This window comes from Malus domestica, chromosome 15 (genome assembly GCF_042453785.1).
Source record: "Malus domestica chromosome 15, GDT2T_hap1".
NCBI classification, from domain to species: domain Eukaryota; kingdom Viridiplantae; phylum Streptophyta; class Magnoliopsida; order Rosales; family Rosaceae; genus Malus; species Malus domestica.
The window spans coordinates 1,314,813-1,339,291 of NC_091675.1; the positions used below are offsets into that span (position 1 = coordinate 1,314,813).

Consider the following 24,479-nt stretch of genomic DNA (forward strand, 5'->3'; position numbering starts at 1 on the left):
TAAGTCAGGGAAATTGGGACCATCGTCTTTTCTCTTGTCATTTTCTCTGTTTTTACTTGCCCAATTAACCTGCCTTCTTTAAGGATCTAGCACACGTCTATGTTTCTAGCTTTCTGCTGCTGCTGCTGCTGCTTCTGCTTATATTTTGATTAGGCCTGTTCTCTCTTGACACACACACACAGACACGCAGAGGAGAGAGAGAGAGAGAGAGAGAGAGAGAGAGAGAGAGAGAGAGAGAGAGAGAGAGAGAGAGAGAGAGTCATTTCTTCATTAAAGTTATGCCTTGAAACCCAAATCACAGATTGGTTCTTGCTATTTGTTTTGCTTTCTGTCTCTCTTCTGTGTTGATCATGAATTAAATTTTCAAAGGGTCATAATTTCTCTGCTCTCACAGCTCAATTTCTCAGATTTACATTCACCAAATTGGAGTTTTCTTCCTTTTGTCAAAAGTGCTTTTCTTTTAAGCCTTTTTATAACAACAAATTCACCAAAGATTTTGAGATGGCCTTCTACCTTATGAGCCAAGTACTATTTATTTCTGGGCTGATCAATCTATACTTGCATTGCTTTCTTCCTTGACAAGCACATCTCTCTCTCTCTCTCTCCCCCCCTCTTTTTTGATCATGAATTAAAACTTTCAATTGGGTTTTCTCCCCTTTGAAAGTTTTGAGCTTTCAACTTCTGGTTTGCAATGGTGTCACAAGACTCACCTCCAAATCCCTCCTCAAGCATTTTCCACCAGTTCATAATCTCAGACTCCATTTCTGCTCACAACCATCATCTCGAAAGCCAGCACCTTGACGCTTATCCGCCTTCATTTCAAACTAGCACCACATTTCCACAAGCTCTCGGAGTTCTCCCCAGCATTCACTCCCTTGGCGAAAGAATGTCCCAATCAGTAGGACTTGTTCAAGCTCCTACCGGCGCAGCAATGGAGAACCAAGCGCAGCGGCTTTCGCTCTCCCTCGGTTCCCATATGCTTGTTCCTTCAGGCCAGTACCGGCACCACAACTTCGACACTGGGGAGGAATCCGGGGAGGCTTGCAACCGGGGAGTTGAGCACGTAGGCGACGAGTACTGCTTCATGGGAGGCATGCTTGCTTTGCATTCAAGTGCGCTGAATCGATCTTGCTCCACTTCTTATGGAGCAGAATCTCTAGCTGCTGTCATTGCGAATTCGAAATATCTTAAACCAGCTCAGTCCCTCTTGGAAGAGATTGTTAATGTTGGCGGACAATTGGTTGACATTAGCAATGAGAAACATGTGGGGAAATTGTATGGAGAAGGGCGGCGAGGCGGTATGGGGCTCTCCTCTGAACTGAGAGCAGAGCTTTCTTGCAATGGTGGGCTCATGAATGCCGACAAACACGAAATGCAGGCTAGGCTTGCAAACCTTATCACATTGTTGGAACAGGTACAATCTTGATGCTTAGTTTAAGTTTTTGACAAGACGATATTCCAAACTAGTGTAATTTACGGGAATGGGGGTTTTGACCTTAGGTGTAAGAGGTCGGACACACTGCCTTACGGTTTAGGTTTTTGATCTCATGGATCATTTTTGCTCAGAGAATTAATTTGTTTGATGTTTTTAAGGTTGAGGACAGATGTGAGAAGTACTACCATCAAATGGAACAAGTGATGTCATCATTTGAGATGGTGGTAGGGGAAGGAGCAGCCAAGTCCTACACAGCTCTGGCTCTCAAGGCCATGTCCAGGCATTTTTGCAGCTTGAGAGATGGCATAGTTTCTCATATCTACGCCGAGAAGCGAAAGCTGCTGCAAGATGTTCCGAAAATCAGCAGCGGGTTATCACAACTGAACTTGTTTGACAGAGAGTGCAGGCACAAGAGAATGTCCCTTCAACAGCTCGGCATTTTTCAGAGCCAGCGCCAAGCTTTCAGACCGATTCGTGGATTGCCAGAGACCTCTGTTGCGATTCTTCGCAATTGGCTTTTCGAACACTTCCTCCACCCGTAAGCAATCCAAAAACTAATCAACCCTTCATTGGAATTAATCCGAATTAGTTGTAATTAACTTGGTTTTGATCGTGCAGTTACCCCAATGACAACGAAAAGCTGCTGTTGGCATCACAAACAGGGCTGTCCAAGAACCAAGTAGGTTCCAACAACTTGATTATGTCCTAATAAGCTTCATATGAAACTTTGGTCGGATTTTGTGATGATCAATGTTGTCTCTGTTTCAGGTCTCGAATTGGTTCATAAACGCGCGTGTCCGGCTGTGGAAACCTATGATTGAAGAGATGTACAATGAAGAGTTTGGGGAGTCTTCAGAGGACTCAAACTCTTTAGCCGGCGGTTCCCTGACCGGCGAAGGCAACACGGATCAGACAGGGAATTAATGGGGTAGAAATCTGATATGTTTGATGGTAAAAATTACCAGTTGAAGTTTAATGACTGAAGTTGAATGATTTTCAATTTCTCAAGTATATGCAACTGTTGATTTTGGTTTTGTCAGGGTAACTGGAAATCAGGTCTTATAATTTCTCTTTGTAATGGTGAAAGCAGAGATTTTGATATTCGAAAATTCACCTTTGATTCCGAAACTCATAGCGTCGAGAAATACAGAAACCCGGAAAGAAAATCCAGGCAAAACAAAACAATTCAATATCAATGCTAGTAAGAAATTTTCATATTCTGCTCGCACCTCCTCTCTCGGCTGTGGTTTGTCAAACTGAATCTTTGTATTGCGTGTTATTTGATCCGAGGCTTGAATTTCAGAAGTAATCCGTCTCCAAAATTGCATGTAAACAGAAGCTTCAGTTTTGAGGCCGATATCATGCTTTACATTGTAAATTGTTACGCAGAGCTGGAAGCCTGAACACCCTCGTCTCATCAGGGTCTAATCTTCGAAAAATAGGTCACCTGCATCAAGGTTGAACTTTAATCCAAAGAGTACAATATTTTTCGTGATATCTTTTATGTTTTGATACAAACCCAAAACATAACCAGCAGTAGACTATCGTATAAACTACTTCCCGCACTCCTCCTGGACCTGACCATCTGCAAAAGCAAACACGGCGACATAAAACAATTAGCTCAATTGAAAATACGCAGAATCCACTGAAAGCATAAATGAAAAAACAGATTTGAAGTCTCACCAGCAAGAGTGATTGCCAAGTTTGCTTGAGCATCTGCCTCAGAGTTTCTTTCCTTTGAAGGTATACATAAACATGTTAGAACTTCATAAGCCGCCTGCTGACGTGGTATTATTATACAAACCCACAAAAGTATCATGTATCACAAAAGGCAAATGGAGTCGTCTTGGCTCACCCTTAGGACATGGCTGATTTTGAAGGAGAGAAATTTATCCTTCAGTCTCTTCACCTCTTCGTAAAAGTCAGACAAGTTCTGGTTTTTCACCTTCCATAAACCCTGAACCTGTCCAGTTATCTTTCTCAGTTAACACAGAACAAGGAATAAAAGGAAAAGGAAAACCGCAAAACTGCTGAAGTATCAAACAACCAGAGATAACGTAAACCACCTTAAGCAGGAGAAGTAATCACAATACTAACCAACCTGCATACACACGAGTTTGGAGTCGCCTTGGACAGTAATCCTTGTAAAACCTTTTTTAAGAGCACATTTTAACCCTAAAATAACAGCTCGGTACTCGGCAACATTATTGGTCACAACACCCAGACCTTCACGTATTTTACAGATCTACAGGAGGAAAAGCATGGTTAGAGTCTTCAGAAGACAAATAATTATAAGAAAAGATAATCCTCAAGGTAAAACGTATACCAACGTTCCATCATCTGCTCGCAGCACAGCTCCTGCACCAGCTATTCCAGGGTTTCCCTTTGATGCACCATCAAAATGAAGAATACAAGCACCCTACCGATTCAAAAAAGCATTATCACAATTAACACACAGAAATATAAGAAAAATGGTTAACTGAGAACTCCACAGTGGTCAAGGTTATTCATTAACTAGAAAGTAAATAAATTCAGCCCTCGTCTTCTGCCATATTGCTGCATCTGCTTCATAATGTGAAATAATGAAAATAAAGACAAGGGCAACTTACACGGTCCAAAGGGGGTAATTCAGCCACAGCAGACTCATCTATCTTGGCAAGCTTTCCAGACGGATCATCTGATATGGAAGTTGAGCCATATTCTTCCTACAAAGCATTGAACAAAGGTGTAAACTAAAAACAGGCAAAACAAAGTTCATCTAAAACAGAACCTCCGGGGCAAAGACTATAATCAACCTACAACAGTTCGCTTAACAATTGAATAGGGATGGTAGTGTTGTAAACAATATATACATATATAATAGAGACACAACATATACATAGCAGAAAAATGTGCACGAAACTATTAAAATTCCTATCCTTATCACAGATATAAATAAACACGATAAATTTTAAGACGAAAACTTGCAAGATACAAAGAAACTCCAATAACAGAACCTCAAAGATAACCATAGTTCTTTATTGTTCAAAGATTGTTGTGATCCCAAAACTTACCACATTTTCTGTTCCAGACATTAGACGTCTCTTTTTCGATTCATCCATAACGGATGTTCCGCCTTCGGAAGAAGTTGGATCCTAAATTGTAACACAACATAAAATCATAATCCCGAAAGTGCACAACTGTACAACTAGAAAGAACAAGATACAAAATTTAACTAGACGAAAAAGCGAAAAGCTTTAAATCTTACTCCAAGTGGGCAAAGCACAAGCTTGCCAAAAAGATCATCTTTCAAATCTGCAGCTCTTATAGTGTAAAGGGCATTCCTAAGTCCACGGGATGCAAGATATTGTTGAGTGCTCTTAGGCATTGAGTCCCCTTTGTAAACACTAACAGGAGGATCACATATCTAATTAAATCCAAAAAACATCAAATTAACGCTCTTGATTATGTTTTAAACTCAATGCAATCACATTTAACGAATTAAGCAAAAAAAAAAAAGGGAAATTAAATTAAATTTTACCGAAGAACCCAGCTGAGCCTGACAATCACTGAAACTACGATAAACGCCGACGACATCTCCTTTCCGTACCACATAGAATCCCTCCTTTTCCGGTTCCATAACCGGTTCGGAATCGGCCTTCCTCCGCCGAGACCGGGACGGCGTCGTTTTACTTCCGCCGCTGCTTCGAGCCGACGAGTACGGCTGAATACGAAATGTCGTTACCGCTGATTCTATGCTGATCGGCTTAATCCCGGCGCAAAGGTCGAGTCTTTTCTTCCAGGAAGAAGGTCCGCAGAGAGAGCTCGTTCCGACGGCACGACCTGTCGTTCGGAAAATGGCCGCTGCGTAAGAGGAGACCTGCGACAAGCAGTTCATCACACGGCGTTGCACGACGGGGCCTCTGGAAGAAAACGGCGGAAATGCGGAGGTCTTCAGCCTCGCAGGGAGAGGAGAACGAGCGAAAGTGGTGCGGGCTTTTGGGTGGGTTTTCCGGCGGGCTAAACCCTTGCAGTACAATCTGAGGCAGGCCTGTGCACGACGTTACGACGTCGTCTCTGTTTGGAAAGGGAGATTAAAAACTTTTCAATTGGCCACATAAACTTTTGCTAGAATTACAGTTTACCACCCGAAAAGAAATTTCATCATAAACTTAACAGACCAAAAAAGTCCTTCAAATTGCAAAATCGAGAGAAATTTGGCAATTCGGAAAATATCCCAAAATTAGAAAGAACGACAAGTCGTCTATGCAATTTGCGGCCTAAAGGAAAGGAGGCGCGAGAGAACACTCTGCAAGCCAACGATAAACAGATACCCTTCGGAAGTGGAAAGCTGAAAGAGTCTCTCTCTCTCTCTCTCTCTCTCTCTCTCTCTCTCTCTCTCTGAGACCAAATTTCCGATCATGAGCGCATGCTCCTGCTGCTCTCTGATTCGCTCCTCCCCTCTCAGCCACGACCATCCCATTTCCGGCCCTCTTGCGAAACTCAGTCGTCCGATTTTCTCTCTCTCGCTCAGAAAACAATATTCCGATGCTGCTACTCCTAGATTCGTCGTCGTAAGAGCCGTCCAGCCTGGACTCGGCGTTGTGGAACCGGGAGACGTTTCGGTGCACGACCCGACGTCGATTGATGTTGTAGAGACCGGAAATGGAGAGGTTCTCGGAGTCGTTGGTGGAGTGGCGGACGCCAAATTGGAGGATCATAAACCCCTAGCTCCGGCGACTAGGGTTAGGAAGAAGAAGGAGGAGGAGAGCGGCGATGATAATCGGTTCAAGCTTAGGAACGGAAGGGAGGTCGGTCGGACTCCTTTTTGCTTTTTTACTGTTTTGTTTTGAGATTGTGTGTTGTTTCTCGAGAAAAAGATAGAAATTTTGATTTGGGAAGAGTTACATTATGGCGAAATTGAAAGGGAGTAGTTTGGGGGAAAATTATATATGATAAATTGGGATGAAATTCCTTGTTTTGATAGGTGTTGGGGAGGCTGAGCAATCTCTTTTGTGTTTGTTCATTGCCATTTTTTCTGCAGGTTTTCGAAGAAAAAGCTTACATTGTGGGTGTTGAGCACAAACGCGGTACAGCGGATTCGTTTGGTGTGGAGGAATCACTCAAGGAATTGACCCAGCTAGCTGATACTGCTGGACTTATGGTTGTTGGTTCCACATATCAAAAGTAGGTAGTTTTCGACGTGCTTCTTTGCTAGTATAGTTGATTTTTAACCTAGTTGCTACTTGCTAGTACATATGTTAAATTGTTTCTTCTTGGTCACCTGTGTTCAATCGCTAATGCCTATATGTAATGCAGACTTGTTTCTCCAAACTCGAGGACGTATATTGGGTCTGGCAAGGTTGCAGAAATCAAGAGTGCAATTAACGCATTGGGTGTGGAGACTGTGATATTCGATGATGAGCTATCAGCAGGGTATGAAACATAATGATATTATAGTTATTTCATGCATGTTTATGCTTCTATAGAGAATAGAAGCAAATGATACAATGCAAGCAAAAGTTCCTATATTAATGGAGATATAGAACAACATATAAGTTATCATGCTTGCATATCCACCATTTGAGTCTCCAACAATTATTCCAATATTACATATCCAATTTGACCTATGGACGAATACGCAAGCATAGGTTTCATGCTTGTTCGGGTAATAGCAATGAGATTCCCCAATATCATGCTATGGATAGCTAGGATTTCCTGACTTCTATGAGTTGGACAGTTTTATTTTTTCCAATACTTACTCCCTGTCTGCGGTATCTACCAATTTGCTATGCCTACCAGATGATTTGGACCAGAATTCAATTGTCTTCGCTTTAGCATTGATTTGAGAAATATGGAGATTCTTTTTTTTTTTTTTTCTGCTTAATTCTCAGTAAAACCTTACAAATATGACTGTTTATCGTATGCATGTCTCCACACACTTTCAGCATTGTGTTATTCTGAAAAGCTTCAAAAACTCATTATTCTCGGTGAAGATACCTATTGATGCAATTTTTTAATGTTAGATTTTGGGTTTAGGCAATTTTTTTTTTTTAAATTTTATTCAAATGCTTATTTTAGGCAATTGCGCAACTTGGAAAAGGCTTTTGGTGGGGAGGTTAGAGTTTGCGACCGCACTGCCCTCATTCTGGATATTTTCAACCAGCGGGCTGCAACACATGAAGCAGCTTTGCAGGCAATTAGTCATTGTGCTTTTAGTTATTAGTAATAATGTGTTTTATTTTATTTTAAAATACGCCAAAATCTTACTTGGTACAGTTATGTTAACTAGTAATAACTTAATAACAAAATAATATTTTCCACAATTTTCATGCTGACAATTTTCGATTGTGATGTTTCTAGGTTGCGTTGGCACAAATGGAATACCAGTTACCTCGGCTAACAAAAATGTGGACCCATCTTGAGCGTCAGGCCGGAGGACAGGTTAAGGGGATGGGTGAGAAACAAATTGAAGTGGATAAGCGTATCTTACGTACTCAAGTAAGCCTGTTGAATGAATCGTCAATATTTCACTAATTCGTTGCATGAATTGTAGATTACAAACTACAGATTCCAGTTGAGGCTAATTGTTTCTTCTTTTTCTTTTTGGTAAAATAAGATTTGTATCTGGGAATTAATTTACTTGTAAACATGTCTGTGATGCTTAGATTGGTGTTCTCAAGAAGGAGCTAGAATCTGTTCGAAAGCATAGAAAGCAGTACCGGAACCAGCGGCTTTCTGTACCTGTCCCCGTAGTATCTTTGGTAAGTAAATAGCATAGATATTTTTTAATTCACAATTATAAGGATGATTCTTTCTTTCTGTTATTGATGTTGTGCATGTACTGCTTTGGGCAACTAGGTTGGGTACACCAATGCTGGAAAGAGTACTCTTTTAAATCAATTGACTGGAGCCAATGTCCTTGCTGAGGATCGATTATTTGCAACCCTAGATCCAACCACAAGAAGGGTTCAGGTAGCTTGATTGTACTCAGCAAATTTCTTATTTCATGGTTATGAGTTATCTATGGTATAAACAACTGAATAGTCAGAGAAGCAAACATTATTTTTCTGCAAACTTTTTTTTTTTGATGTAGTACCGAACAGGCTTCAGGTTGCATGAAAGTTTGATTGACATGCTATACCATCTTTGATTCTTCCACTGACAATGTGCAACTTTAGTTCCTATAATTCAGAATTTGGACTTCACGCAATCTGTTATTAGCGAATCTGTTCATCGGTACTTTTGCATCAGGTCTATGTAGCATGATTTAGTCTTTTTCTAGTAGATGTGCTAGTCTTATGCTGGAAATTTTATAGTTCTTGTACTATAATTTTGTGCTTCTTTACTTCCATTTGGTTGTAAGACTTTCATTTTCTTCCAGACGAAGAATGGGAAAGAGTTTCTTCTCACAGATACTGTTGGTTTCATTCAGAAGTTACCAACTACAGTGGTAAGATGCTTGCACAATATTCATGAATCTGCTACCATTTCTCTCTCTCTTCCATTTTTCATTTTCAACTCTACTGCAAGGAAAATGTTTTTATGGATGAAAATTCAATATCAGTCCAGCTGATAATGTCTTTCACTTCTGTCCTCTAAACTGCATCATACAGGTTGCTGCCTTCAGAGCGACACTGGAGGAGATATCAGAGTCATCATTGTTGGTGCATGTGGTGGATATCAGGTACAAGTTGGGAAACCTTTAAAATGATGCATTTGTGATGGCGGACATTGTTATCTTATTAGATGTTGATATCAACTTCAGTCATCCACTGGCTGAGCAACAGATAGAAGCTGTAGACAAAGTTTTGTCAGAACTAGACGTGTCTGCAATTCCAAAGTTGATGGTGTGGAACAAGGTACGATGAATCTTTTTATTTATATTTTATGTCTCAGTTATCAATGCAATGTGGGGAGATAAGAAACTCTGATTCATCATATCTGGGAATTTTGTGGTTAAAGAGTTTTTTTCGTTTTCTTGTTTCCTGTTAAATTCTTTGTAAAGCACAGGATCCCCCATCACCTTAGGGAATTTCTTTTTCACATGTGTGGTGTTTGTTCTATTTGCGTGCTGTGCGCATGGGTCTTCTTAGATTAATACCGATGTTTTATTATGGGATATTTTGGCATGTCCTAGGTTTCGTTCTAGTAATGTATACTCACGAGTGATGATGCACTGCTGCTTTTGTGCAGGTTGATAAGGTTAGCGATCCTGAAAGCATAAAGTTGGAAGCAGAAAAGAGAGATGATGTGATTTGCATATCTGCTCTTAGTGGTGAGGGCATAAATGAATTCTGCAGTGCAGTTCAGGAAAAATTGAAGGTACGAGTGCTTGTTTCATTGTTTCCTTTTGATACTCAATAGTGGAGTTTGTACATCTATAAAGATCTTTTGCTTAACAGGACTCTATGGTATGGGTGGAAGCCTTGATCCCGTTCGAGAAAGGGGAGCTTCTTAGTACCATACATAAGGTTGGAATGGTGGAGAGAACGGTAAGTATGCAGTGGATGTTGATTTTTCCTTGACATTTTGCTATGTGCGTCTCAGTTTCATAATCGTTCTCAACATTTTGTATATGTACAGGAATATACGGACAAAGGAACGCTGGTAAAGGCACACGTACCACTGCGGTATGCAAGGCTACTAACACCAATGAGGCAACTATGCATATCATGATCGCAATTTTCTTCATCGACGATCCACTGTTACGTGGGAGCTCGTTCCTCATCATACGAGTCCCCTCGTTAATTTGACGGGTAAAAATCAGTTCACGATCGCGCACAGAGAAATTTGTAATTATTATGTACATATGTATCGTATCATGTTTTCTGTCGGTGTAAAATCCTTCGAAACTAGACAGACCACAGATGTAACTGACTTCATATCCATCTTATTGTTTTAAGTTCTTCGAATTCACACGAGTTACCGCGTGGGTTGTTAGATGTACCTGCAAATCGTAGCTGGCAGAAGACACTGTCAAAACATAGGTTTTCTGCATATAGAAGTCGAATCTATTCATCGCAATTGAATCAGTCACACTGTAACTGAAATCAGAAATGTGAAATCAATATACGTACCAACCTTATACGCCATTTTCGAGTTGTTGTGGTGTCATCTTGTCAAGTTGTTCATGTTCTGCAAAATTGAAACTCCAGTGGTATACGGTTCAAAGTTTAAACTTTTTCCAGTTTTAGTATGTTTAGCTGCAATGGCATTCTCACAAAGAAATTAATACATCACCTTCATCTATACCCTACACCCAATATTTAAACCGCGTTGGGATTTTTGCCCCAGTCGTTGGTATTTTAAGCCTATCATGCATTACTAAAGTGTTCTAACTTTCTCATAGTGGTGCATGATTGATTTGGAATACTGCTATTGTAGGTCTCATACCGTGTGAAAAATCGTGAGGTTTGATGGAATCAAAATTCACCAATCACATGCTTTTGTCAGTGAGGCCTACAAATGACGTAGTGCAGCACTCCTGCCCCAACTTTTTCCCATTTTGAGGGAATAATACATATTGACTGATTAAAGTGGTGCAAACTCTTAGCCAAAAGGAGAGAAAAATAAAAAAGTACGTGGAAATATTCTTCCTTGGAGCAGGTGACACCAGAAACACTGTCGAGCACGCAGAGATATCAAATTTGACAATGTCAATAGCTCGTTATCCAGAGTAGTAGGTGGTCCAGTGAGGATTTGGTAGGGGAGTGGTTCCATTTCTTCCATTAATTCACCTGTATATATTAACTAGTCACCATGCAGTGAGAGTAAGCCATACACTCAAAGCCTTGGACTTGAATTATCAATGGCAGTCTTCAGAGGAACTTTCTTAGGTCTTGTAGTTGTGACATTGGTGGTCTCAGCCACGCTCTCCGCCGCTCACCCAGAAGGGTTCAACTTCGGGTGGGGATCCCGATGGGGAAGTAAACCTAGTACTGATCATCATGGTGGCGGGCATGCTCCGGCGGGTGGGTCTCACGGTCTTTTCCCACAATTCTACCACTCGTCGTGCCCTCAGGTTAACGATATTGTCATCTCGGTGCTACAGCGAGCCATCGGGAAGGACCCCCGGGTGGCAGCCTCTTTGCTAAGGCTTCACTTCCATGACTGCTTTGCTCAGGTTCGTTTTGATCAAAACTTACTTTGATATGTGTAATAAAATATGCATGGCTAAGGCTGAATATACGATATGATTGGACGACAGGGTTGTGACGCCTCGGTGCTACTAGACAACAGCACGACAATATTAAGCGAAAAGGGGGCAGGTCCAAACGTGAATTCTCTTAGAGGGTTTGAAGTGATCGATGAGATCAAAGCCGAGCTAGAAGAAGCATGTCCCCGGACTGTGTCATGTGCTGACATTGTCGCTCTTGCTGCTAGGGCATCCACTGTACTAGTAAGCAAACTAATTACACCCTCAAACGTCGGTTTATAAATAAAGAACGAACGTATATTGCATAGCTGGACTATTACTTAATTTACTAATAAGTGACCAATTTGGTTGGTTTATGTGGTGGAATTGAATTACAGAGCGATGGACCTAATTGGGTGTTGCCACTAGGAAGAAGGGACTCCAAAACTGCAAGTGTAAAAAGCTCAAACAACAACATTCCATCACCAAGATCCAATCTCTCAACCCTAATAACCGCCTTCAAGCGTCAAGGTCTTGATGAAACTGACTTAGTTGCCCTCTCAGGTACCCAATAATACTCAATTTTCGCTTTTGTAATCATATTATTTAAGGGATCTCTCACCTTGGGACATATTCTGATTTTCCCTTCAACTTTCAAGTTAGTTTTGAGCTTTTCTATTCTTTTTAAACATGTTAATTTGTCCCATGACGTCAAATATGTTAAATTTTCCATCAAATTGAGGGTTATTTTTATCCAATTAATAGAAAATTTGATGAATTTGACGATTAGGCACAAATTCAGAATTCGACGATTAGGCACAAATTCAAACCTAAAGGGGATCGGAAATAAACTGAAAGTTGAGGGGCAAATTGAAAGGTGGTTATGAGAAAGTGAAACATTTTGTTTTTTGGTTACGATGTGATACTATCCTTCGTAGAGTAAAACTAACTTATTTCACGAATCACGATGGTTTAAACGCGGCACAACTGCAAGTTGAACACTTAGGTATTCTTTTTTTTTTTTATATCAATGCAGGAGGGCATACAATTGGGGTTGCAAAGTGTTCCACGTTCAAGAGGAGGCTGTACAACCAAAACGGGAACGACCAACCGGACTCGACTTTAGAGAGAAGTTACTACTTTGGTCTGAAATCAGTTTGCCCTAGCAGAGGTGGCGACAACAACATCACTCCCTTGGACTTTGCTTCCCCTGCAAGGTTCGACAACACCTACTTCCAGCTTCTACTTATGGGAAAAGGACTTCTCACTTCAGACCAAGTGCTTCTAACTGGAAATGGAAGGAAGGCAGCTGAGCTGGTGAAAACCTATGCAGACAATGAGCGCTTATTCTTTCAGCAGTTTGCTCAGTCCATGGTTAAGATGGGGAACATTAATCCTCTCACTGGATTAAAGGGCGAAGTCCGAAAGAACTGTCGTCGCGTTAATTAAATAATTAACTAGCTAATTAAAGTTGATTTCAGTGTGTTTGAACTAATTAATTAAGGACTGTTTGTTTGCAAGTTGTAACCTTCAATTCTTGTAAACTAAACTTGTGTGGTACTTTTTATAAATAAGCATGATGAAACAAGGGCCAATTATCCAGTATTAAACATTTTCTTTTTCCAAAAATCATACATAATTAAATTGATGAAACCCTAATCACGAACTAAACCCTAAACACGTAGGGTACTTAGAAAAAATCAAAATCAGGATCATATATCAAGTAAACATGGTGCATAGAAACAACGAGCTCAGTAGAAAGAACTGCGCCGCGCATTAATCAAGTAATTAACTAGCTAAGTCGATTTCTGTGTGCTTAAACTAATTAAAGACTTTTTGGTTTGTAGCTTTTTAATGTTTTTGGAAACAAATTATGAAGAGCTTCCTAGTATTAAGCACTTTCTTAATTTCCCTTTTTAATTTCTTAAGGGCTTTTTAGCTTTAATGCCGCAAAGTTTCCAGATAAACGCAAAGTAAAACACGTATCTTAATCATTTGTACTTTTCTTTCTTGATGGTTGATGCCTTTCCCAGGAACATACATATTCTTGTTTAAACAAAAACCAAAGTATGATTCTTTGTCCATTCACAATGGACAACTTTTCACGTGGTATGGTGAAATGCTAAAGTTCTTTTTGCTAATTACCTTTGCTTCCTCTTTCTTCTTTTCTTTTGTTCCTACTCTTTCTCTAATTCCTCTTAAACATATTAAATTAAGAAAAAAAACTTATCCATCAAGTTCTAAAACTTTGAAAATATGCATTAATCCCTAATTTGCAATATGGCTTTGGTAAAAAAAAATTGTTTTTGACATTTCAAAAATATCATTTTCTAAGTATTGTTAACAATCGCTTAAAATCCTAAAGTTTCAAAGCGAAGTTCTTAGAATAAGCTTAAGTGATGAGAAAAGGTGGCAATACATGATGTAGAACAACTAGTGATCCAAATTATGGAGCAGTTAAACAAGCGTAAAATCAACAGAAATAGGTTTTTAGAAATATGAAAAAACCGTGTCTGATGCATTATTTTGAAGAAATGGTCAAATATGATATTTTTGAGACTTCTGAAAATATTTTATAACTTTGTATTTTATTCTTGTTTTAAAAATAGAGTTTCGTAAGAGCATTCAACTTAAATCATTATCAAATAATCCACCGCTAAGAACCCTTCGATTCAATTTTAACGGAGGACAATATTCACTACTTCAGAGTATTGTAGCATCAATTCATTTTAGAGTTTGTTTGGATGTGTTTTTAAAATGACCGAAAACGTTTTTGGTGCAATTCATTTTGTGTTCTAAAAGCACTTTTCCAAGCCTCAATTAGATTTTTACTAAGAATTGATTTAAAAATTATTTTTAAAAACCTTTTTATTTATTTTAAAAACACTTTCAAACGATTTATACCGTCAAATAACATTCTACAACCCTATTATTTGACCCCCAAAAAAAAAGAAAGAAAAAAAAAAACATGAGCGTGAACGGGAAGCCCAAGAAATGGTTAGCCCAAAAGAAGCAATAAAGATGCGGGCGTAACTTTTAAGTCCAAAAAAATGTCGTATAAATCCGACTCCCAAAAGCCCTGTGGGGCTCTGACGCCGTGTCGAGCCCACCCGCCGACCCGCCACTAAATTATTATCAAAATTCAACCACTGCTGCAATAAAAAATTTCTCAGATTTAATCTTCTTCGATTCTTCGATTCTTCGGCATTGTTGTTATTGCCGTTCCAGATCGGAGCCTGCAAATCCCCGAATCCGAAACTCGCAGCATATGAAATTCATTCATGCAATCGTAAGAGACTGATGGGGAAGCCGGCGAATCCATGGATGGGAGTGCAGAAGAAGAAATGGTCCTTGCTGGTTCTGGCACTGTTTTCACTCTCCACCGCCATGGTTTTCTTTATGAGAACTGCGTTCGATTCGTGCAGCGCGAACACTGGTGGTCGTTTCGGTGATGGAGGTGATAGAACCGCCGAGGTGGTCCACTCCGCCGCCGGTCGAGCCGCGGGGACCGGCGGACCGAACCCTCTGGACTTTATGAAGTCCAAGCTGGTTCTCTTGGTCTCCCACGAGCTCTCCCTTTCCGGTAAAAACTTTAATTTTCTCGGAAAATCGGAAAGCAAAAAGTAAAAATGGGAAATTGAAAAAGCTTCAATCTTTTCAATTTTATTTTAGTTTCCCTCTTTTTTTAACTGTAAAAAAAATGGAACAGGAGGTCCATTGTTGCTGATGGAGCTGGCGTTCTTGCTGAGAGGAGTGGGGGCGGAGGTTGTTTGGATAACGAACCAGAAGGCGGAGGAGGACGGCGAGGTGGTTTACAGTTTGGAGAACAAAATGCTGGACCGGGGAGTACAGGTGACATCTCTTTCTCTACATTACTTCAATTTCTAATCAATTTTTGTTCGAACATTACATTGCGAATATATTCTCACTTGTGCTTTCTGCTCTGACATTGCTTGGCTGCTCAAAATTGGTCTACGGATACGATACGATACGAAAAATATGTATTAGGTTTCATAGGAGTTTTGCAATTTGGAATTAAGAATATATATTGCATTTATGTTTCGGTTTTTTGTTGGCATTCGAGTTGGAGTGACCGAAATTTTTCAAACAATAAACTTTTTATCTTTTGTTTTTGTTTTGGGTGGGGGATGTTGTTACTCGTAAACGAATGAGTACAAGTTGTGCATACTGGATTGTGCAGCTGTAGTTCTGCTGTCACTAAGACGGTAGTTTTTCGATTGATCATAAGAAATGTGGCTGGAAAATTGGACCGTCAGGTGTAAAAATTTTGCTAACGGGTCAAGTTGCTCAAAAGTCATGTTCTTTGCCCTCTGATGTGCAATGGAGCCGGTATGTCAATTAAAAAGAGTTGATGCCTCCATCTGGGGTTGAACGTTTGGAATCAAAATTTCCTATATGAGTCTGTGCTTGCAAAATCTTAACTGCCCACTCCTCTTGATCTCGTTTTCTGTCTTTTCTACTATTGTTGTGTATTCAGGGAGAAGCGTCCGTACATTTTAAGTTCCTGAGGTGTCGAGTTTATGTAATATATTACTATGAATATAGTTCTTTGTTTCTTGGGTATCCCTGTACTGGTGCCTCTCTAATTTTGTGTTTTCCAATGCTTGTTAGGTCTTCCCCGCAAAGGGTAAAAAATCTATAGACACAGCTCTTAAGGCTGATTTGGTTGTTTTAAATACTGCTGTTGCTGGAAAATGGTTGGATGCTGTTCTGAAGGAAAATGTTCCTCGTGTTCTTCCAAAGGTGTTGTGGTGGATTCATGAAATGCGAGGGCATTATTTCAAAGTGGAGTATGTTAAGCACCTCCCTTTCGTTGCTGGTGCCATGATTGATTCACATACAACAGCGGAATATTGGAAGAATCGGACTCGGGAACGTTTAGGGTAAGAAGCATAAAATCGCATGCACCATATTCTATCATTCTTATTCTGGAAAACTGTGTTACCATTTGTGGATGATATGGTTCGTTTGAGTTCTGTAGGATCAAAATGCCTGAAACCTATGTTGTTCACCTTGGAAATAGCAAGGAGCTAATGGAAATCGCTGAAGATAGTGTATCCAGGAGGGTTCTTCGTGAACATGTCCGAGAGTCTCTTGGAGTACGAAATGAAGATCTACTCTTTGCCATCATTAATAGTATGCTTTCTTTGTTATTTGAATTCCTGCAACTAAACCTCTGTATTTTGAATTTTGAATTCCTGCAACTAAACCTGTGTAATACGTTTCCAGTTTTGTTCTTTGTTTTCTTTGCAAATCTAAAGGACCATGCGTGGTATACCTGCAGGTGTTTCGCGTGGAAAAGGTCAGGATCTATTTCTTCGTTCCTTTTATGAAAGTCTGCAAATTATCAAGGAGAAGAAATTGCAGGTGCCATCTATGCATGCAGTAGTAGTGGGAAGTGATATGAGTAAGCAGACAAAATATGAATCAGAACTGCGCAACTTTGTGATAGAGAAAAAAATTCAGGATCGTGTTCACTTCGTGAATAAAACCCTTACTGTAGCTCCTTATCTGGCATCCATTGATGTTCTTGTTCAGAATTCTCAGGTACAATAGAATGAGTGTTCTATTCAGGTTTTGGTTCGTGCATCATCAGTCATCACATAAGAAGCTTAACTCTGTCATCATGTGCAGGCCCGAGGGGAGTGCTTTGGAAGGATAACTATTGAAGCAATGGCTTTTCAGCTGCCTGTGCTGGTATTTCCCTTACTGCACAATTGTACTTCATTTTCCGATGCATCATTTACCAGTCATGTAGATCTGCTTGATATTTCTGTCATCTATATCTTTATCTTAGTTTCTCGGATCTTACCTTCCAATTAATCGGGTTCTCGAATTCATTTGAGCGGCTCCAGGGCACAGCAGCTGGGGGCACCATGGAGATTGTAGTGAATGGCACGACAGGACTACTGCATCCTGTGGGTAAAGAAGGAACGGCATCACTGACAAGTAACATTGTGAAATTGGCAACGCACGTAGAGAGGAGGTTGACAATGGGCAAGAAAGGTTACGAGAGAGTGAAGGAAAGATTTTTGGAACCGCACATGGCACAGAGGATGGCTTCGGTTCTAAGGGAGGTGTTGCAGAAAGCAAAGAGCCGCTCCGATTCTTAACTTGCAGAGTTGCAGGACACTTTTTGTGATTCGTTTTGTATCATATGTGGCAGATTAGGTAAATTTAAGAGGAGAAAGTGATATGGATACCAGGAGATCAAAATCAAGAGAGGATCTTGGACATTGAATTTGAATTCATCAATGGTATATACATATAATTTTGTATAATGTAAATTTGTTTGCGGATGAAATGTTATGAAAGTGATGACGGAGTCATTTTTTAGTGTGTTTGAAACATTAGACGTTAAAAAAAAAATTAACGAAATACTTCCGGTACTGTTTATTTTTAAACGAAAAATCGCATTTTTACCTTTTCCTGGTATTATTTATTACATCTTTATTTGTTAGTTTTCATTAAAATTAAAGTTTTTTTGAATTTTTCGTTAGTTTTCTTATTGCCTAAAAAGAATCTAACTGTGCATGTGCTCTCACATCACCCAATGAGAATTGTCCACGTGTTAGCTGATACGCACAAAAGTCGTCACTCACAAGTGAATGAGCGTTTGGGCTAAATGAGCCCAACTGGCCCAAGTAAACATACGGCTTATGAATAACCCGCATCATCTCCAAACGGGCCGGGTTTGTCCTCCCCCGTAGCCCAGACCGTCAGCCTCAGTGTTTGTCTCTCTATCTGGCTCGTTGCTTTCTCTCTCTCTCATCAATCTTCACCCTTCAGAACAAGATACAGTGTCTCATCTCTTCCAACAGCAACAAGAAATTAATCGGAAAACCCTAAAAAATTCGATTGAAGTTGCGCAATCGTAAGTGGGTGCTGCGGCTCTGGTTCCCCAGCTTTCCTGTTCAAGGTAATCTCTTTTCCTCATTTATCATATGAAATTAGGGGCTTTTGGGTTGCACATAATTTCATTTCTCTGTTTTTTCCTGGAACTAAAATTTAGGGTTCATTTCTTATTCCATTTTACAAGCTGATAGATTTCTGCACGTTTTTCGTTTACTGGGCTGCATTGTAAGTTAGTAACTGGAGAAGTTGGAGACAAATCATATCCCTTTATCTGGATTACGTTTTCCACTTGTGAAATTGGGTTTTATGTAATCAGGTACTTGGCAATGATTCCGAATGGATGCGCCATGCCCGCCGGGTGCAGTTCTGTGAATTTCGGGGTGTCGTGTGCTCCCTGTTTTCGAACTAAGGCGTCTGCGTTTCCATGCGTCAGTTCATGGAGAGCTCGGCAGGAAGGTAAGTTCCGGTTGTATATTGCATTGTGAATGTACTGATTGTTTAATTCCGGTATGCGATTATGTAGTCCTCAATCCTATCTGTTTATCTGCTCAAAGAGCATTTGACGGACCATTTGCCAATCCATATGATGAGTCGAGTGATGGTTTTGATTCGACATAGTTTTTGTCGTAGTTATGCCACCTCTGAACCCTTGTGCTGCATCAAGCCGATTTTTAAGTGGGGATCATGGTAGCTTGTTACGCACAATCCCCGCGTTGCAAAGAAGATACAAATCTCGTATGGCCCCTCAAGCATCTAAGGATGTTCCATACAGTTTTCGGTTCCCTCCAATGACTAAGAAGCCAAAGTGGTGGTGGAGGACGTTAGCCTGTCTCCCCTATTTGATGCCCCTACACGAGACATGGATGTATGCTGAGACAGCGTATCATCTACACCCTTTCCTGGAGGACTTTGAATTCTTAACATACCCTTTCCTCGGAGCCATTGGGAGGTTGCCCAGCTGGTTCTTGATGGCATACTTTTTCGTTGCATATCTGGGAGTTGTGAGGAGAAAGGAATGGCCTCATTTCTTCAGATTTCATGTGGTGATGGGCATGCTGTTGGAGATTGCCTTGCAGGTGATAGGGACTGTGAGTCGTTGGATGCCGCTTGCTGTCTACTGGGGTAAGGTTGGGATGCACTTCTGGACGGCCATTGCATTTGCTTACCTTTTTACCGTGTTGGAAGCCATACGTTGTGCTCTTGCTGGCATGTACGCTGATATCCCCTTCGTCTGCGATGCTGCGTATATTCAAATTCCATATGACTAATAGAGCGAACGAAAGCAGAAACTCACAAAGAATGTTGTCTTTGCATTGTTTGGAATTTGTTGTACGAGGTGAAAACTTGTTAGCCGAAGTAATTATTTTCGAAAAGCCGAAATTAGTTTTTGTTCAAGCAGCATTTGTGTAAGTGTTGTAATTGAATCAGCTGGGTAAAGGGTTTGTGCCCATCTGGATTATAATTTTATGCCCATTTGGATTTCCTTTTCCTTTCCATTGCTGTAGTAGGCCTCATTGTAAATTTCATACCTAGCGGTTTGGTTGAGGCAGAGAAATTCATTTGCACCTGGGATGCAATGACAAGGGTACAACTTGGGTTGAGACAACCTGAATTCGTCCATGCTCAATCCGATATTTTAAATTGATCGGGTGAGTTAGAATGAACTTAAAACCCGTCTGAACCCAACCTGACCTTAATTTTATTTTTTTAATTAGGGTAGGGTTGGGTTGACCTAGCTAGCTTCACCTCCCCAAGCCATTCAAATATAACTCAATTTCTATCTTGAGGTTGTGTCTCACTTTTTGCACATATTACATAACCACATTTTAGCCGAAATGGTCTATGAAATTGGTGTAATTTCTCACTTTCCTTTTATGAGTATTAAAATCAATAGATATGGCCTCTGAGATTATCGACTGTCAATCATTTTGACCCTTCTGTGAAAAAAAAAAAAAAAAAAACGTTAATTTAAATCACTAGTTCAAGTGGAGGGTTTGATTTGACAAATGATTAACGGTGGACACTTTTATCGATTTTTAAATCTTAGCGACCAAGGTGAGGAGTTATGCTAATCTCATGATCATTTTGGCTAAAAAAAAACCATTACATGACCCACCTCATATTATATAAGTCATGTATCTCAACCCAATCATTCATTACTTTGTGCTTTTAACTTTCACGTACAGAAATTATGAATCCACTTAAGATAACGTATCCGTAACATCTTGTGTGAATATAATTTCTTGTCATGGTTAGGGCCTGCAAATGGATGATGAAGGTTCCATTGTCGTCCTCTCCACAACAGGAAAACAAAGTATCATGCGCGATATTCCAACCTAAAACGATCTTTCTACATTGTAGATAAGAAAACTCTACACACTTTCATAGAACAGTGTCGATGACTTCAAAGATGTAAACATCAACCTATTAAAATTTTGTTGAATTAACATTGTCCCTGACTCCCTAAGATAAGATGCATGTCGTTATTAATCTCACATCACAGCACACCGTGTTTTTGTGTTGCCTTTCATGCTTGCAAGTTCCAATCCAATTTCAACATACTGCATTTTTTATTCACTACTCTCAATTGGTAGTAATACTCATCGTCTTATTTATCACCATTATATGAATTTAAATTTTAAAATTTATGTAGTTTAAACTCATATAACAGTAATGGTGAGCATGATGAGTAGAAATATTCCCTTTCCAAAAAGCATATAAACTGAAAAAAGAAACAATAAAACCAAATCTTACTTTGGAGAGGTGGCCCCTACTTCGTTGTCATCAAATTAGTTTGGATTGTGTTATTCACACATTTTTTTTTACTTCTTACACACTCTTGTTAATTTTTATCTATTGATATTTTTCGATCCATTCGATCCAATGATCAAAATTTTCTAGACACCACCATTAATTTAATGGGTTAAAAATAAAGAAAACTAACGAAAAGTCAAAAAAAAAAAAAATTTTAATGAAAAATGACAAATAAATGTGTAGTGAATGGTATCAGAGAATGGTAAAAATGTGGTTTTTTCGTTAAAATGAACAATATCGAGAGTATTTCGTTAAAATTCCCTTAAAAATATCGAATGGAATGGAAGTTCCTAAGGGTTAGTTTGGAAAAGTATGGGTGGATTTTATATCACATATTGTACTAAAGCCTAACTTCGATAAACTCAATTTACATAAGCCACTCTAGTTATTTATTTAATTTTTTTTTTTCAAAAGGGGAACAACTAATGGCAAGTCATGATTATCTACTATTTTTTTAGGCTAGGAAGGCTCACAGAGACATTTCAGCCTTCCTTTGACCACAAGTTTGGCTTCCACATCAGCAGCGGATTTCGAACCCGTGACCTTCAGTTTTTAGTTTGAAGGAAGCCTTGCAATCCGCATTTTACTACTGGACCATGATTGTTTGAATATTGGCTACACTAGAGAAATCTTAAAACATGTATACATGTTTTTTCTTTTACATTTACGATCATCTCAATACGTAAGCAGCACGTTTTTATTTATGAAATATAATAAGTTTAGTCGTTCACATTGTCTCTCAATACATAAGGTAAAGGTTGACTGTTTCGAATGTTAAAAAGGGCTCCTTATATTCGTCATACCCAACTAAGGATTTTTTTCTGGAGGAAATCTATGTAATGTAGATTATTTATTATTATCCGCCCTAGCTTGTTTCTTGTTGTAATTGACTATTTACTTTAAAATGTAAACAACGACTCAAAACCTTTTGCTTACAATTAGATGATCACTAACCTTTGTTCAAAAACAATAAGCCATTTATTTATATAAATAAATGGCTTCCCACTACACCAAAAGTCCTCTAATATGATGGAGAAAATTATAATCACCCGTTGCTTTTAATTAATGGCTGCTAATAAAAAGATGCTTTCGTCATCTTCTTCATCCATTGTTTAAACTTAATTAATTACAATATTATACAGCAAAGGCGTGACAAATGATTTCATCATCCTTTTTTACTTCCTCTTTTTCTAAGATAATATTCCACCATTGTTAAATATATTGTCCACCTAATTGACCAACTTCCTTCAAAGACCCTACGTAATTTCATTACTATTTACTAATATGATTTTTTCTTTCTTTTCAATACTACGATAATTTACATTAAGTGAGAACTTTTATTCAGTTATACTATGATCAGTCACAAAATTTAGTATCGAACTCATTATCTATGATATTCAAACTAACCCTCCTAATTAAGTGAAAAAAATATCGTTAAACTGTAGCTATATGCTTGTGAAATTACAATACTATATACATATATAGAGCTTAAAATTAAAGTTAATGACTACTGGTTTTATCTTGGTTAAATCGAAGGGATGAAAGCTCCTTCCCTCTCGTTGTCTTACTTTTCTTGTTATCTTTTTCTATAAAAATAATTAATGGAAGGAGAAGGATCAAGGAAAAGAAGTTGCATCGCACACGCTGTTTAGATATTTTGATATATGTAGAAATTACGTGGATAATTAAGTGTCTAATAAATCAAAATAAAACAAGAGGGACATTCCATGTCAACCCCATGTGAATCGAGAAGAAAGAAAAGAATCTGGGTTTTCCTTCTTGCTTCCGAAAAATCTAGCATATGCTAGAGTTTGAAGTTCTTACTTTGCCTACCTCCAATTCCAATTTTGTCCCTCTGTTTTATATTTTGCTCCAATCACGCTTTGTTGAGGTTATTAGTGCACCATGAATACGAGGAATTTTTTAGTGGAAAAGTGTAGGTAAATTACGCGGTGTTATCCGTTCAAAATTTATAGTATATACAGCTGAACATCAAAGTTAAAATGTTATACAGCTAGAATATAGCATTGATTAATTATCTAATATTCTAGGTAATACCGTCATCAATGTGATCTAATTACCTAGATAGTAAAGTAATAGTTCATTCATGCTATGTATCATTAGTATCAAGATCACACTCTTATCTAGTGTTATTAATCTGCCAATTCTATGTCGTTTACTTCTTTTTTTAACACGTAAAAATTATATAATTTTTTATCTGATAATTTCATTTAAGGAAAACTAATAAAAATGACTTGATAATTTTTTGTTTTAATGATAAGGATAAAATAAAAAATGAAGTGAATAATATCAAGATTGACTTTTTAATGTAAAAATATGGTTTTTCATTAAATTGAATAGTACTATGAGATTTTCGTTAAAGTTCTCTTTCATTTATTCAAATCTAGATTCCTGATTGGGTGGAAGCAATATTGACATGCAAGTGTTTAGATCTTTTAGCAGAAATCTAAATCACAAAATACAATGAACCAAGACAAAATGCAATGAATCAAGGCAACATCATTGGTCAAATGAAAAGAGATCATCTTCGGATATCTTCCACCAAAGTCACCGAATCAATAATCCGGATTTTTTAAATTTCATCTAACGGTTCACTTGTTTTGACCTTTTAAAATTATAATAATTTTTAACCATTGAATGATATTTCGAATGTCTAAATTACTTGATCCGGTGACCTTCTCTTCTCTGGTCAAATAATCAAATTGGAGCTAATAGCAAGCACCGATTGGCACAACATCCAAACATGGAAAAGAGGACATTTTGTCTCCTATGATATATTATTTATCTTATTATTAACATATATATTACCGAGAACAAAGCAGTAAAATACATATGAGAAATTCATAAAAATATTTAGAAATACCAAATAAATAATTCAAAACAAGCCAAATGAAAACATTTATTTGAATCTCCACCGCAAGTATTTGAACGTTGGAGGAATTTGATGGTTTATAAAATGATGGACAGGACACCAATGAGGGACCAAATAAAGGAGGCAGATTGTCTGCCCTCCCTTTACCATGCTCTTTTCATCTTTTTTTTATTTATGCGGTCACAGTTAAGTTATGTCAACATATTTTATTATCTTTATAAAAAATTAATATAAAATATTAACGTGATTTAACCGTAACCGCACAATATAGAAAGAGATGGAAAGAACATGATAATGAGAGGGTACACAATCTGCCTCCCCAAATAAATATGAAAATTCATTTA

General features: G+C 38.6%; 6 protein-coding genes across 10 annotated transcripts; 5 read left to right on the forward strand and 1 right to left on the reverse strand.

Annotated features, from left to right (window-relative positions):
* Positions 1 to 173: 173 nt before the first annotated feature.
* Positions 174 to 2,563, forward strand: LOC103450451 (BEL1-like homeodomain protein 11). Its single transcript, XM_070813393.1, has 5 exons — positions 174 to 1,414; positions 1,594 to 1,973; positions 2,054 to 2,114; positions 2,204 to 2,386; positions 2,476 to 2,563. Exons 1-4 carry the CDS (start codon positions 692 to 694, stop codon positions 2,357 to 2,359), a joined length of 1,320 nt encoding a protein of 439 aa, XP_070669494.1. The 5' UTR covers positions 174 to 691; the 3' UTR covers positions 2,360 to 2,386; positions 2,476 to 2,563.
* On the reverse strand, positions 2,529 to 5,582 carry LOC103450450 (uncharacterized). 3 transcript variants are annotated; one of them, XR_011575913.1, is made up of 10 exons: positions 4,956 to 5,537; positions 4,683 to 4,841; positions 4,489 to 4,569; positions 4,045 to 4,140; positions 3,762 to 3,854; positions 3,537 to 3,680; positions 3,291 to 3,398; positions 3,119 to 3,165; positions 2,955 to 3,020; positions 2,529 to 2,882 (listed from the first exon to the last, which is right to left on the reverse strand). XR_011575913.1 is itself a non-coding variant. In XM_008389799.4 (10 exons), exons 1-9 carry the CDS (start codon positions 5,310 to 5,312, stop codon positions 2,989 to 2,991), a joined length of 1,122 nt encoding a protein of 373 aa, XP_008388021.1. In that variant the 5' UTR covers positions 5,313 to 5,582; the 3' UTR covers positions 2,529 to 2,882; positions 2,955 to 2,988. The 3 variants fall into 3 exon arrangements, 2 of the variants coding, with proteins under 2 accessions (XP_008388021.1, XP_070669495.1); XM_008389799.4 differs by having other exon boundaries at positions 3,119 to 3,170; positions 4,956 to 5,582; XM_070813394.1 differs by having other exon boundaries at positions 2,866 to 3,020.
* A 66-nt stretch (positions 5,583 to 5,648) lies between these two features.
* On the forward strand, positions 5,649 to 10,329 carry LOC103450449 (uncharacterized). The gene is made up of 13 exons (XM_008389798.4): positions 5,649 to 6,225; positions 6,459 to 6,601; positions 6,734 to 6,850; positions 7,496 to 7,610; positions 7,778 to 7,915; positions 8,083 to 8,178; positions 8,276 to 8,389; positions 8,799 to 8,867; positions 9,031 to 9,101; positions 9,183 to 9,276; positions 9,611 to 9,739; positions 9,820 to 9,909; positions 10,001 to 10,329. The coding sequence occupies exons 1-13, from the start codon at positions 5,836 to 5,838 to the stop codon at positions 10,091 to 10,093; spliced, it is 1,659 nt and encodes a 552-aa protein (XP_008388020.1). The 5' UTR covers positions 5,649 to 5,835; the 3' UTR covers positions 10,094 to 10,329.
* Positions 10,330 to 10,976: 647 nt separating this feature from the next.
* LOC103450448 (peroxidase 9) lies at positions 10,977 to 13,162 on the forward strand. Its single transcript, XM_008389797.4, has 4 exons — positions 10,977 to 11,540; positions 11,625 to 11,816; positions 11,951 to 12,116; positions 12,589 to 13,162. The coding sequence occupies exons 1-4, from the start codon at positions 11,226 to 11,228 to the stop codon at positions 12,999 to 13,001; spliced, it is 1,086 nt and encodes a 361-aa protein (XP_008388019.1). The 5' UTR covers positions 10,977 to 11,225; the 3' UTR covers positions 13,002 to 13,162.
* Positions 13,163 to 14,599: 1,437 nt separating this feature from the next.
* LOC103450447 (uncharacterized) lies at positions 14,600 to 17,909 on the forward strand. Of its 2 annotated transcripts, XR_003768772.2 has the most exons (8): positions 14,601 to 15,135; positions 15,262 to 15,404; positions 16,185 to 16,456; positions 16,555 to 16,709; positions 16,858 to 17,120; positions 17,208 to 17,270; positions 17,429 to 17,744; positions 17,783 to 17,909. XR_003768772.2 is itself a non-coding variant. In XM_008389796.4 (7 exons), exons 1-7 carry the CDS (start codon positions 14,853 to 14,855, stop codon positions 17,684 to 17,686), a joined length of 1,437 nt encoding a protein of 478 aa, XP_008388018.2. In that variant the 5' UTR covers positions 14,600 to 14,852; the 3' UTR covers positions 17,687 to 17,909. The 2 variants fall into 2 exon arrangements, 1 of the variants encoding a protein (XP_008388018.2); XM_008389796.4 differs by having other exon boundaries at positions 14,600 to 15,135; positions 17,429 to 17,909.
* A 360-nt stretch (positions 17,910 to 18,269) lies between these two features.
* Positions 18,270 to 19,924, forward strand: LOC103450446 (protein TIC 20-I, chloroplastic-like). 2 transcript variants are annotated; one of them, XM_008389795.4, is made up of 3 exons: positions 18,270 to 18,492; positions 18,745 to 18,884; positions 19,059 to 19,924. In XM_008389795.4, exons 2-3 carry the CDS (start codon positions 18,755 to 18,757, stop codon positions 19,694 to 19,696), a joined length of 768 nt encoding a protein of 255 aa, XP_008388017.1. In that variant the 5' UTR covers positions 18,270 to 18,492; positions 18,745 to 18,754; the 3' UTR covers positions 19,697 to 19,924. The 2 variants fall into 2 exon arrangements, with proteins under 2 accessions (XP_008388017.1, XP_008388016.1); XM_008389794.4 differs by having other exon boundaries at positions 18,285 to 18,492; positions 19,047 to 19,924.
* Positions 19,925 to 24,479: the final 4,555 nt, after the last annotated feature.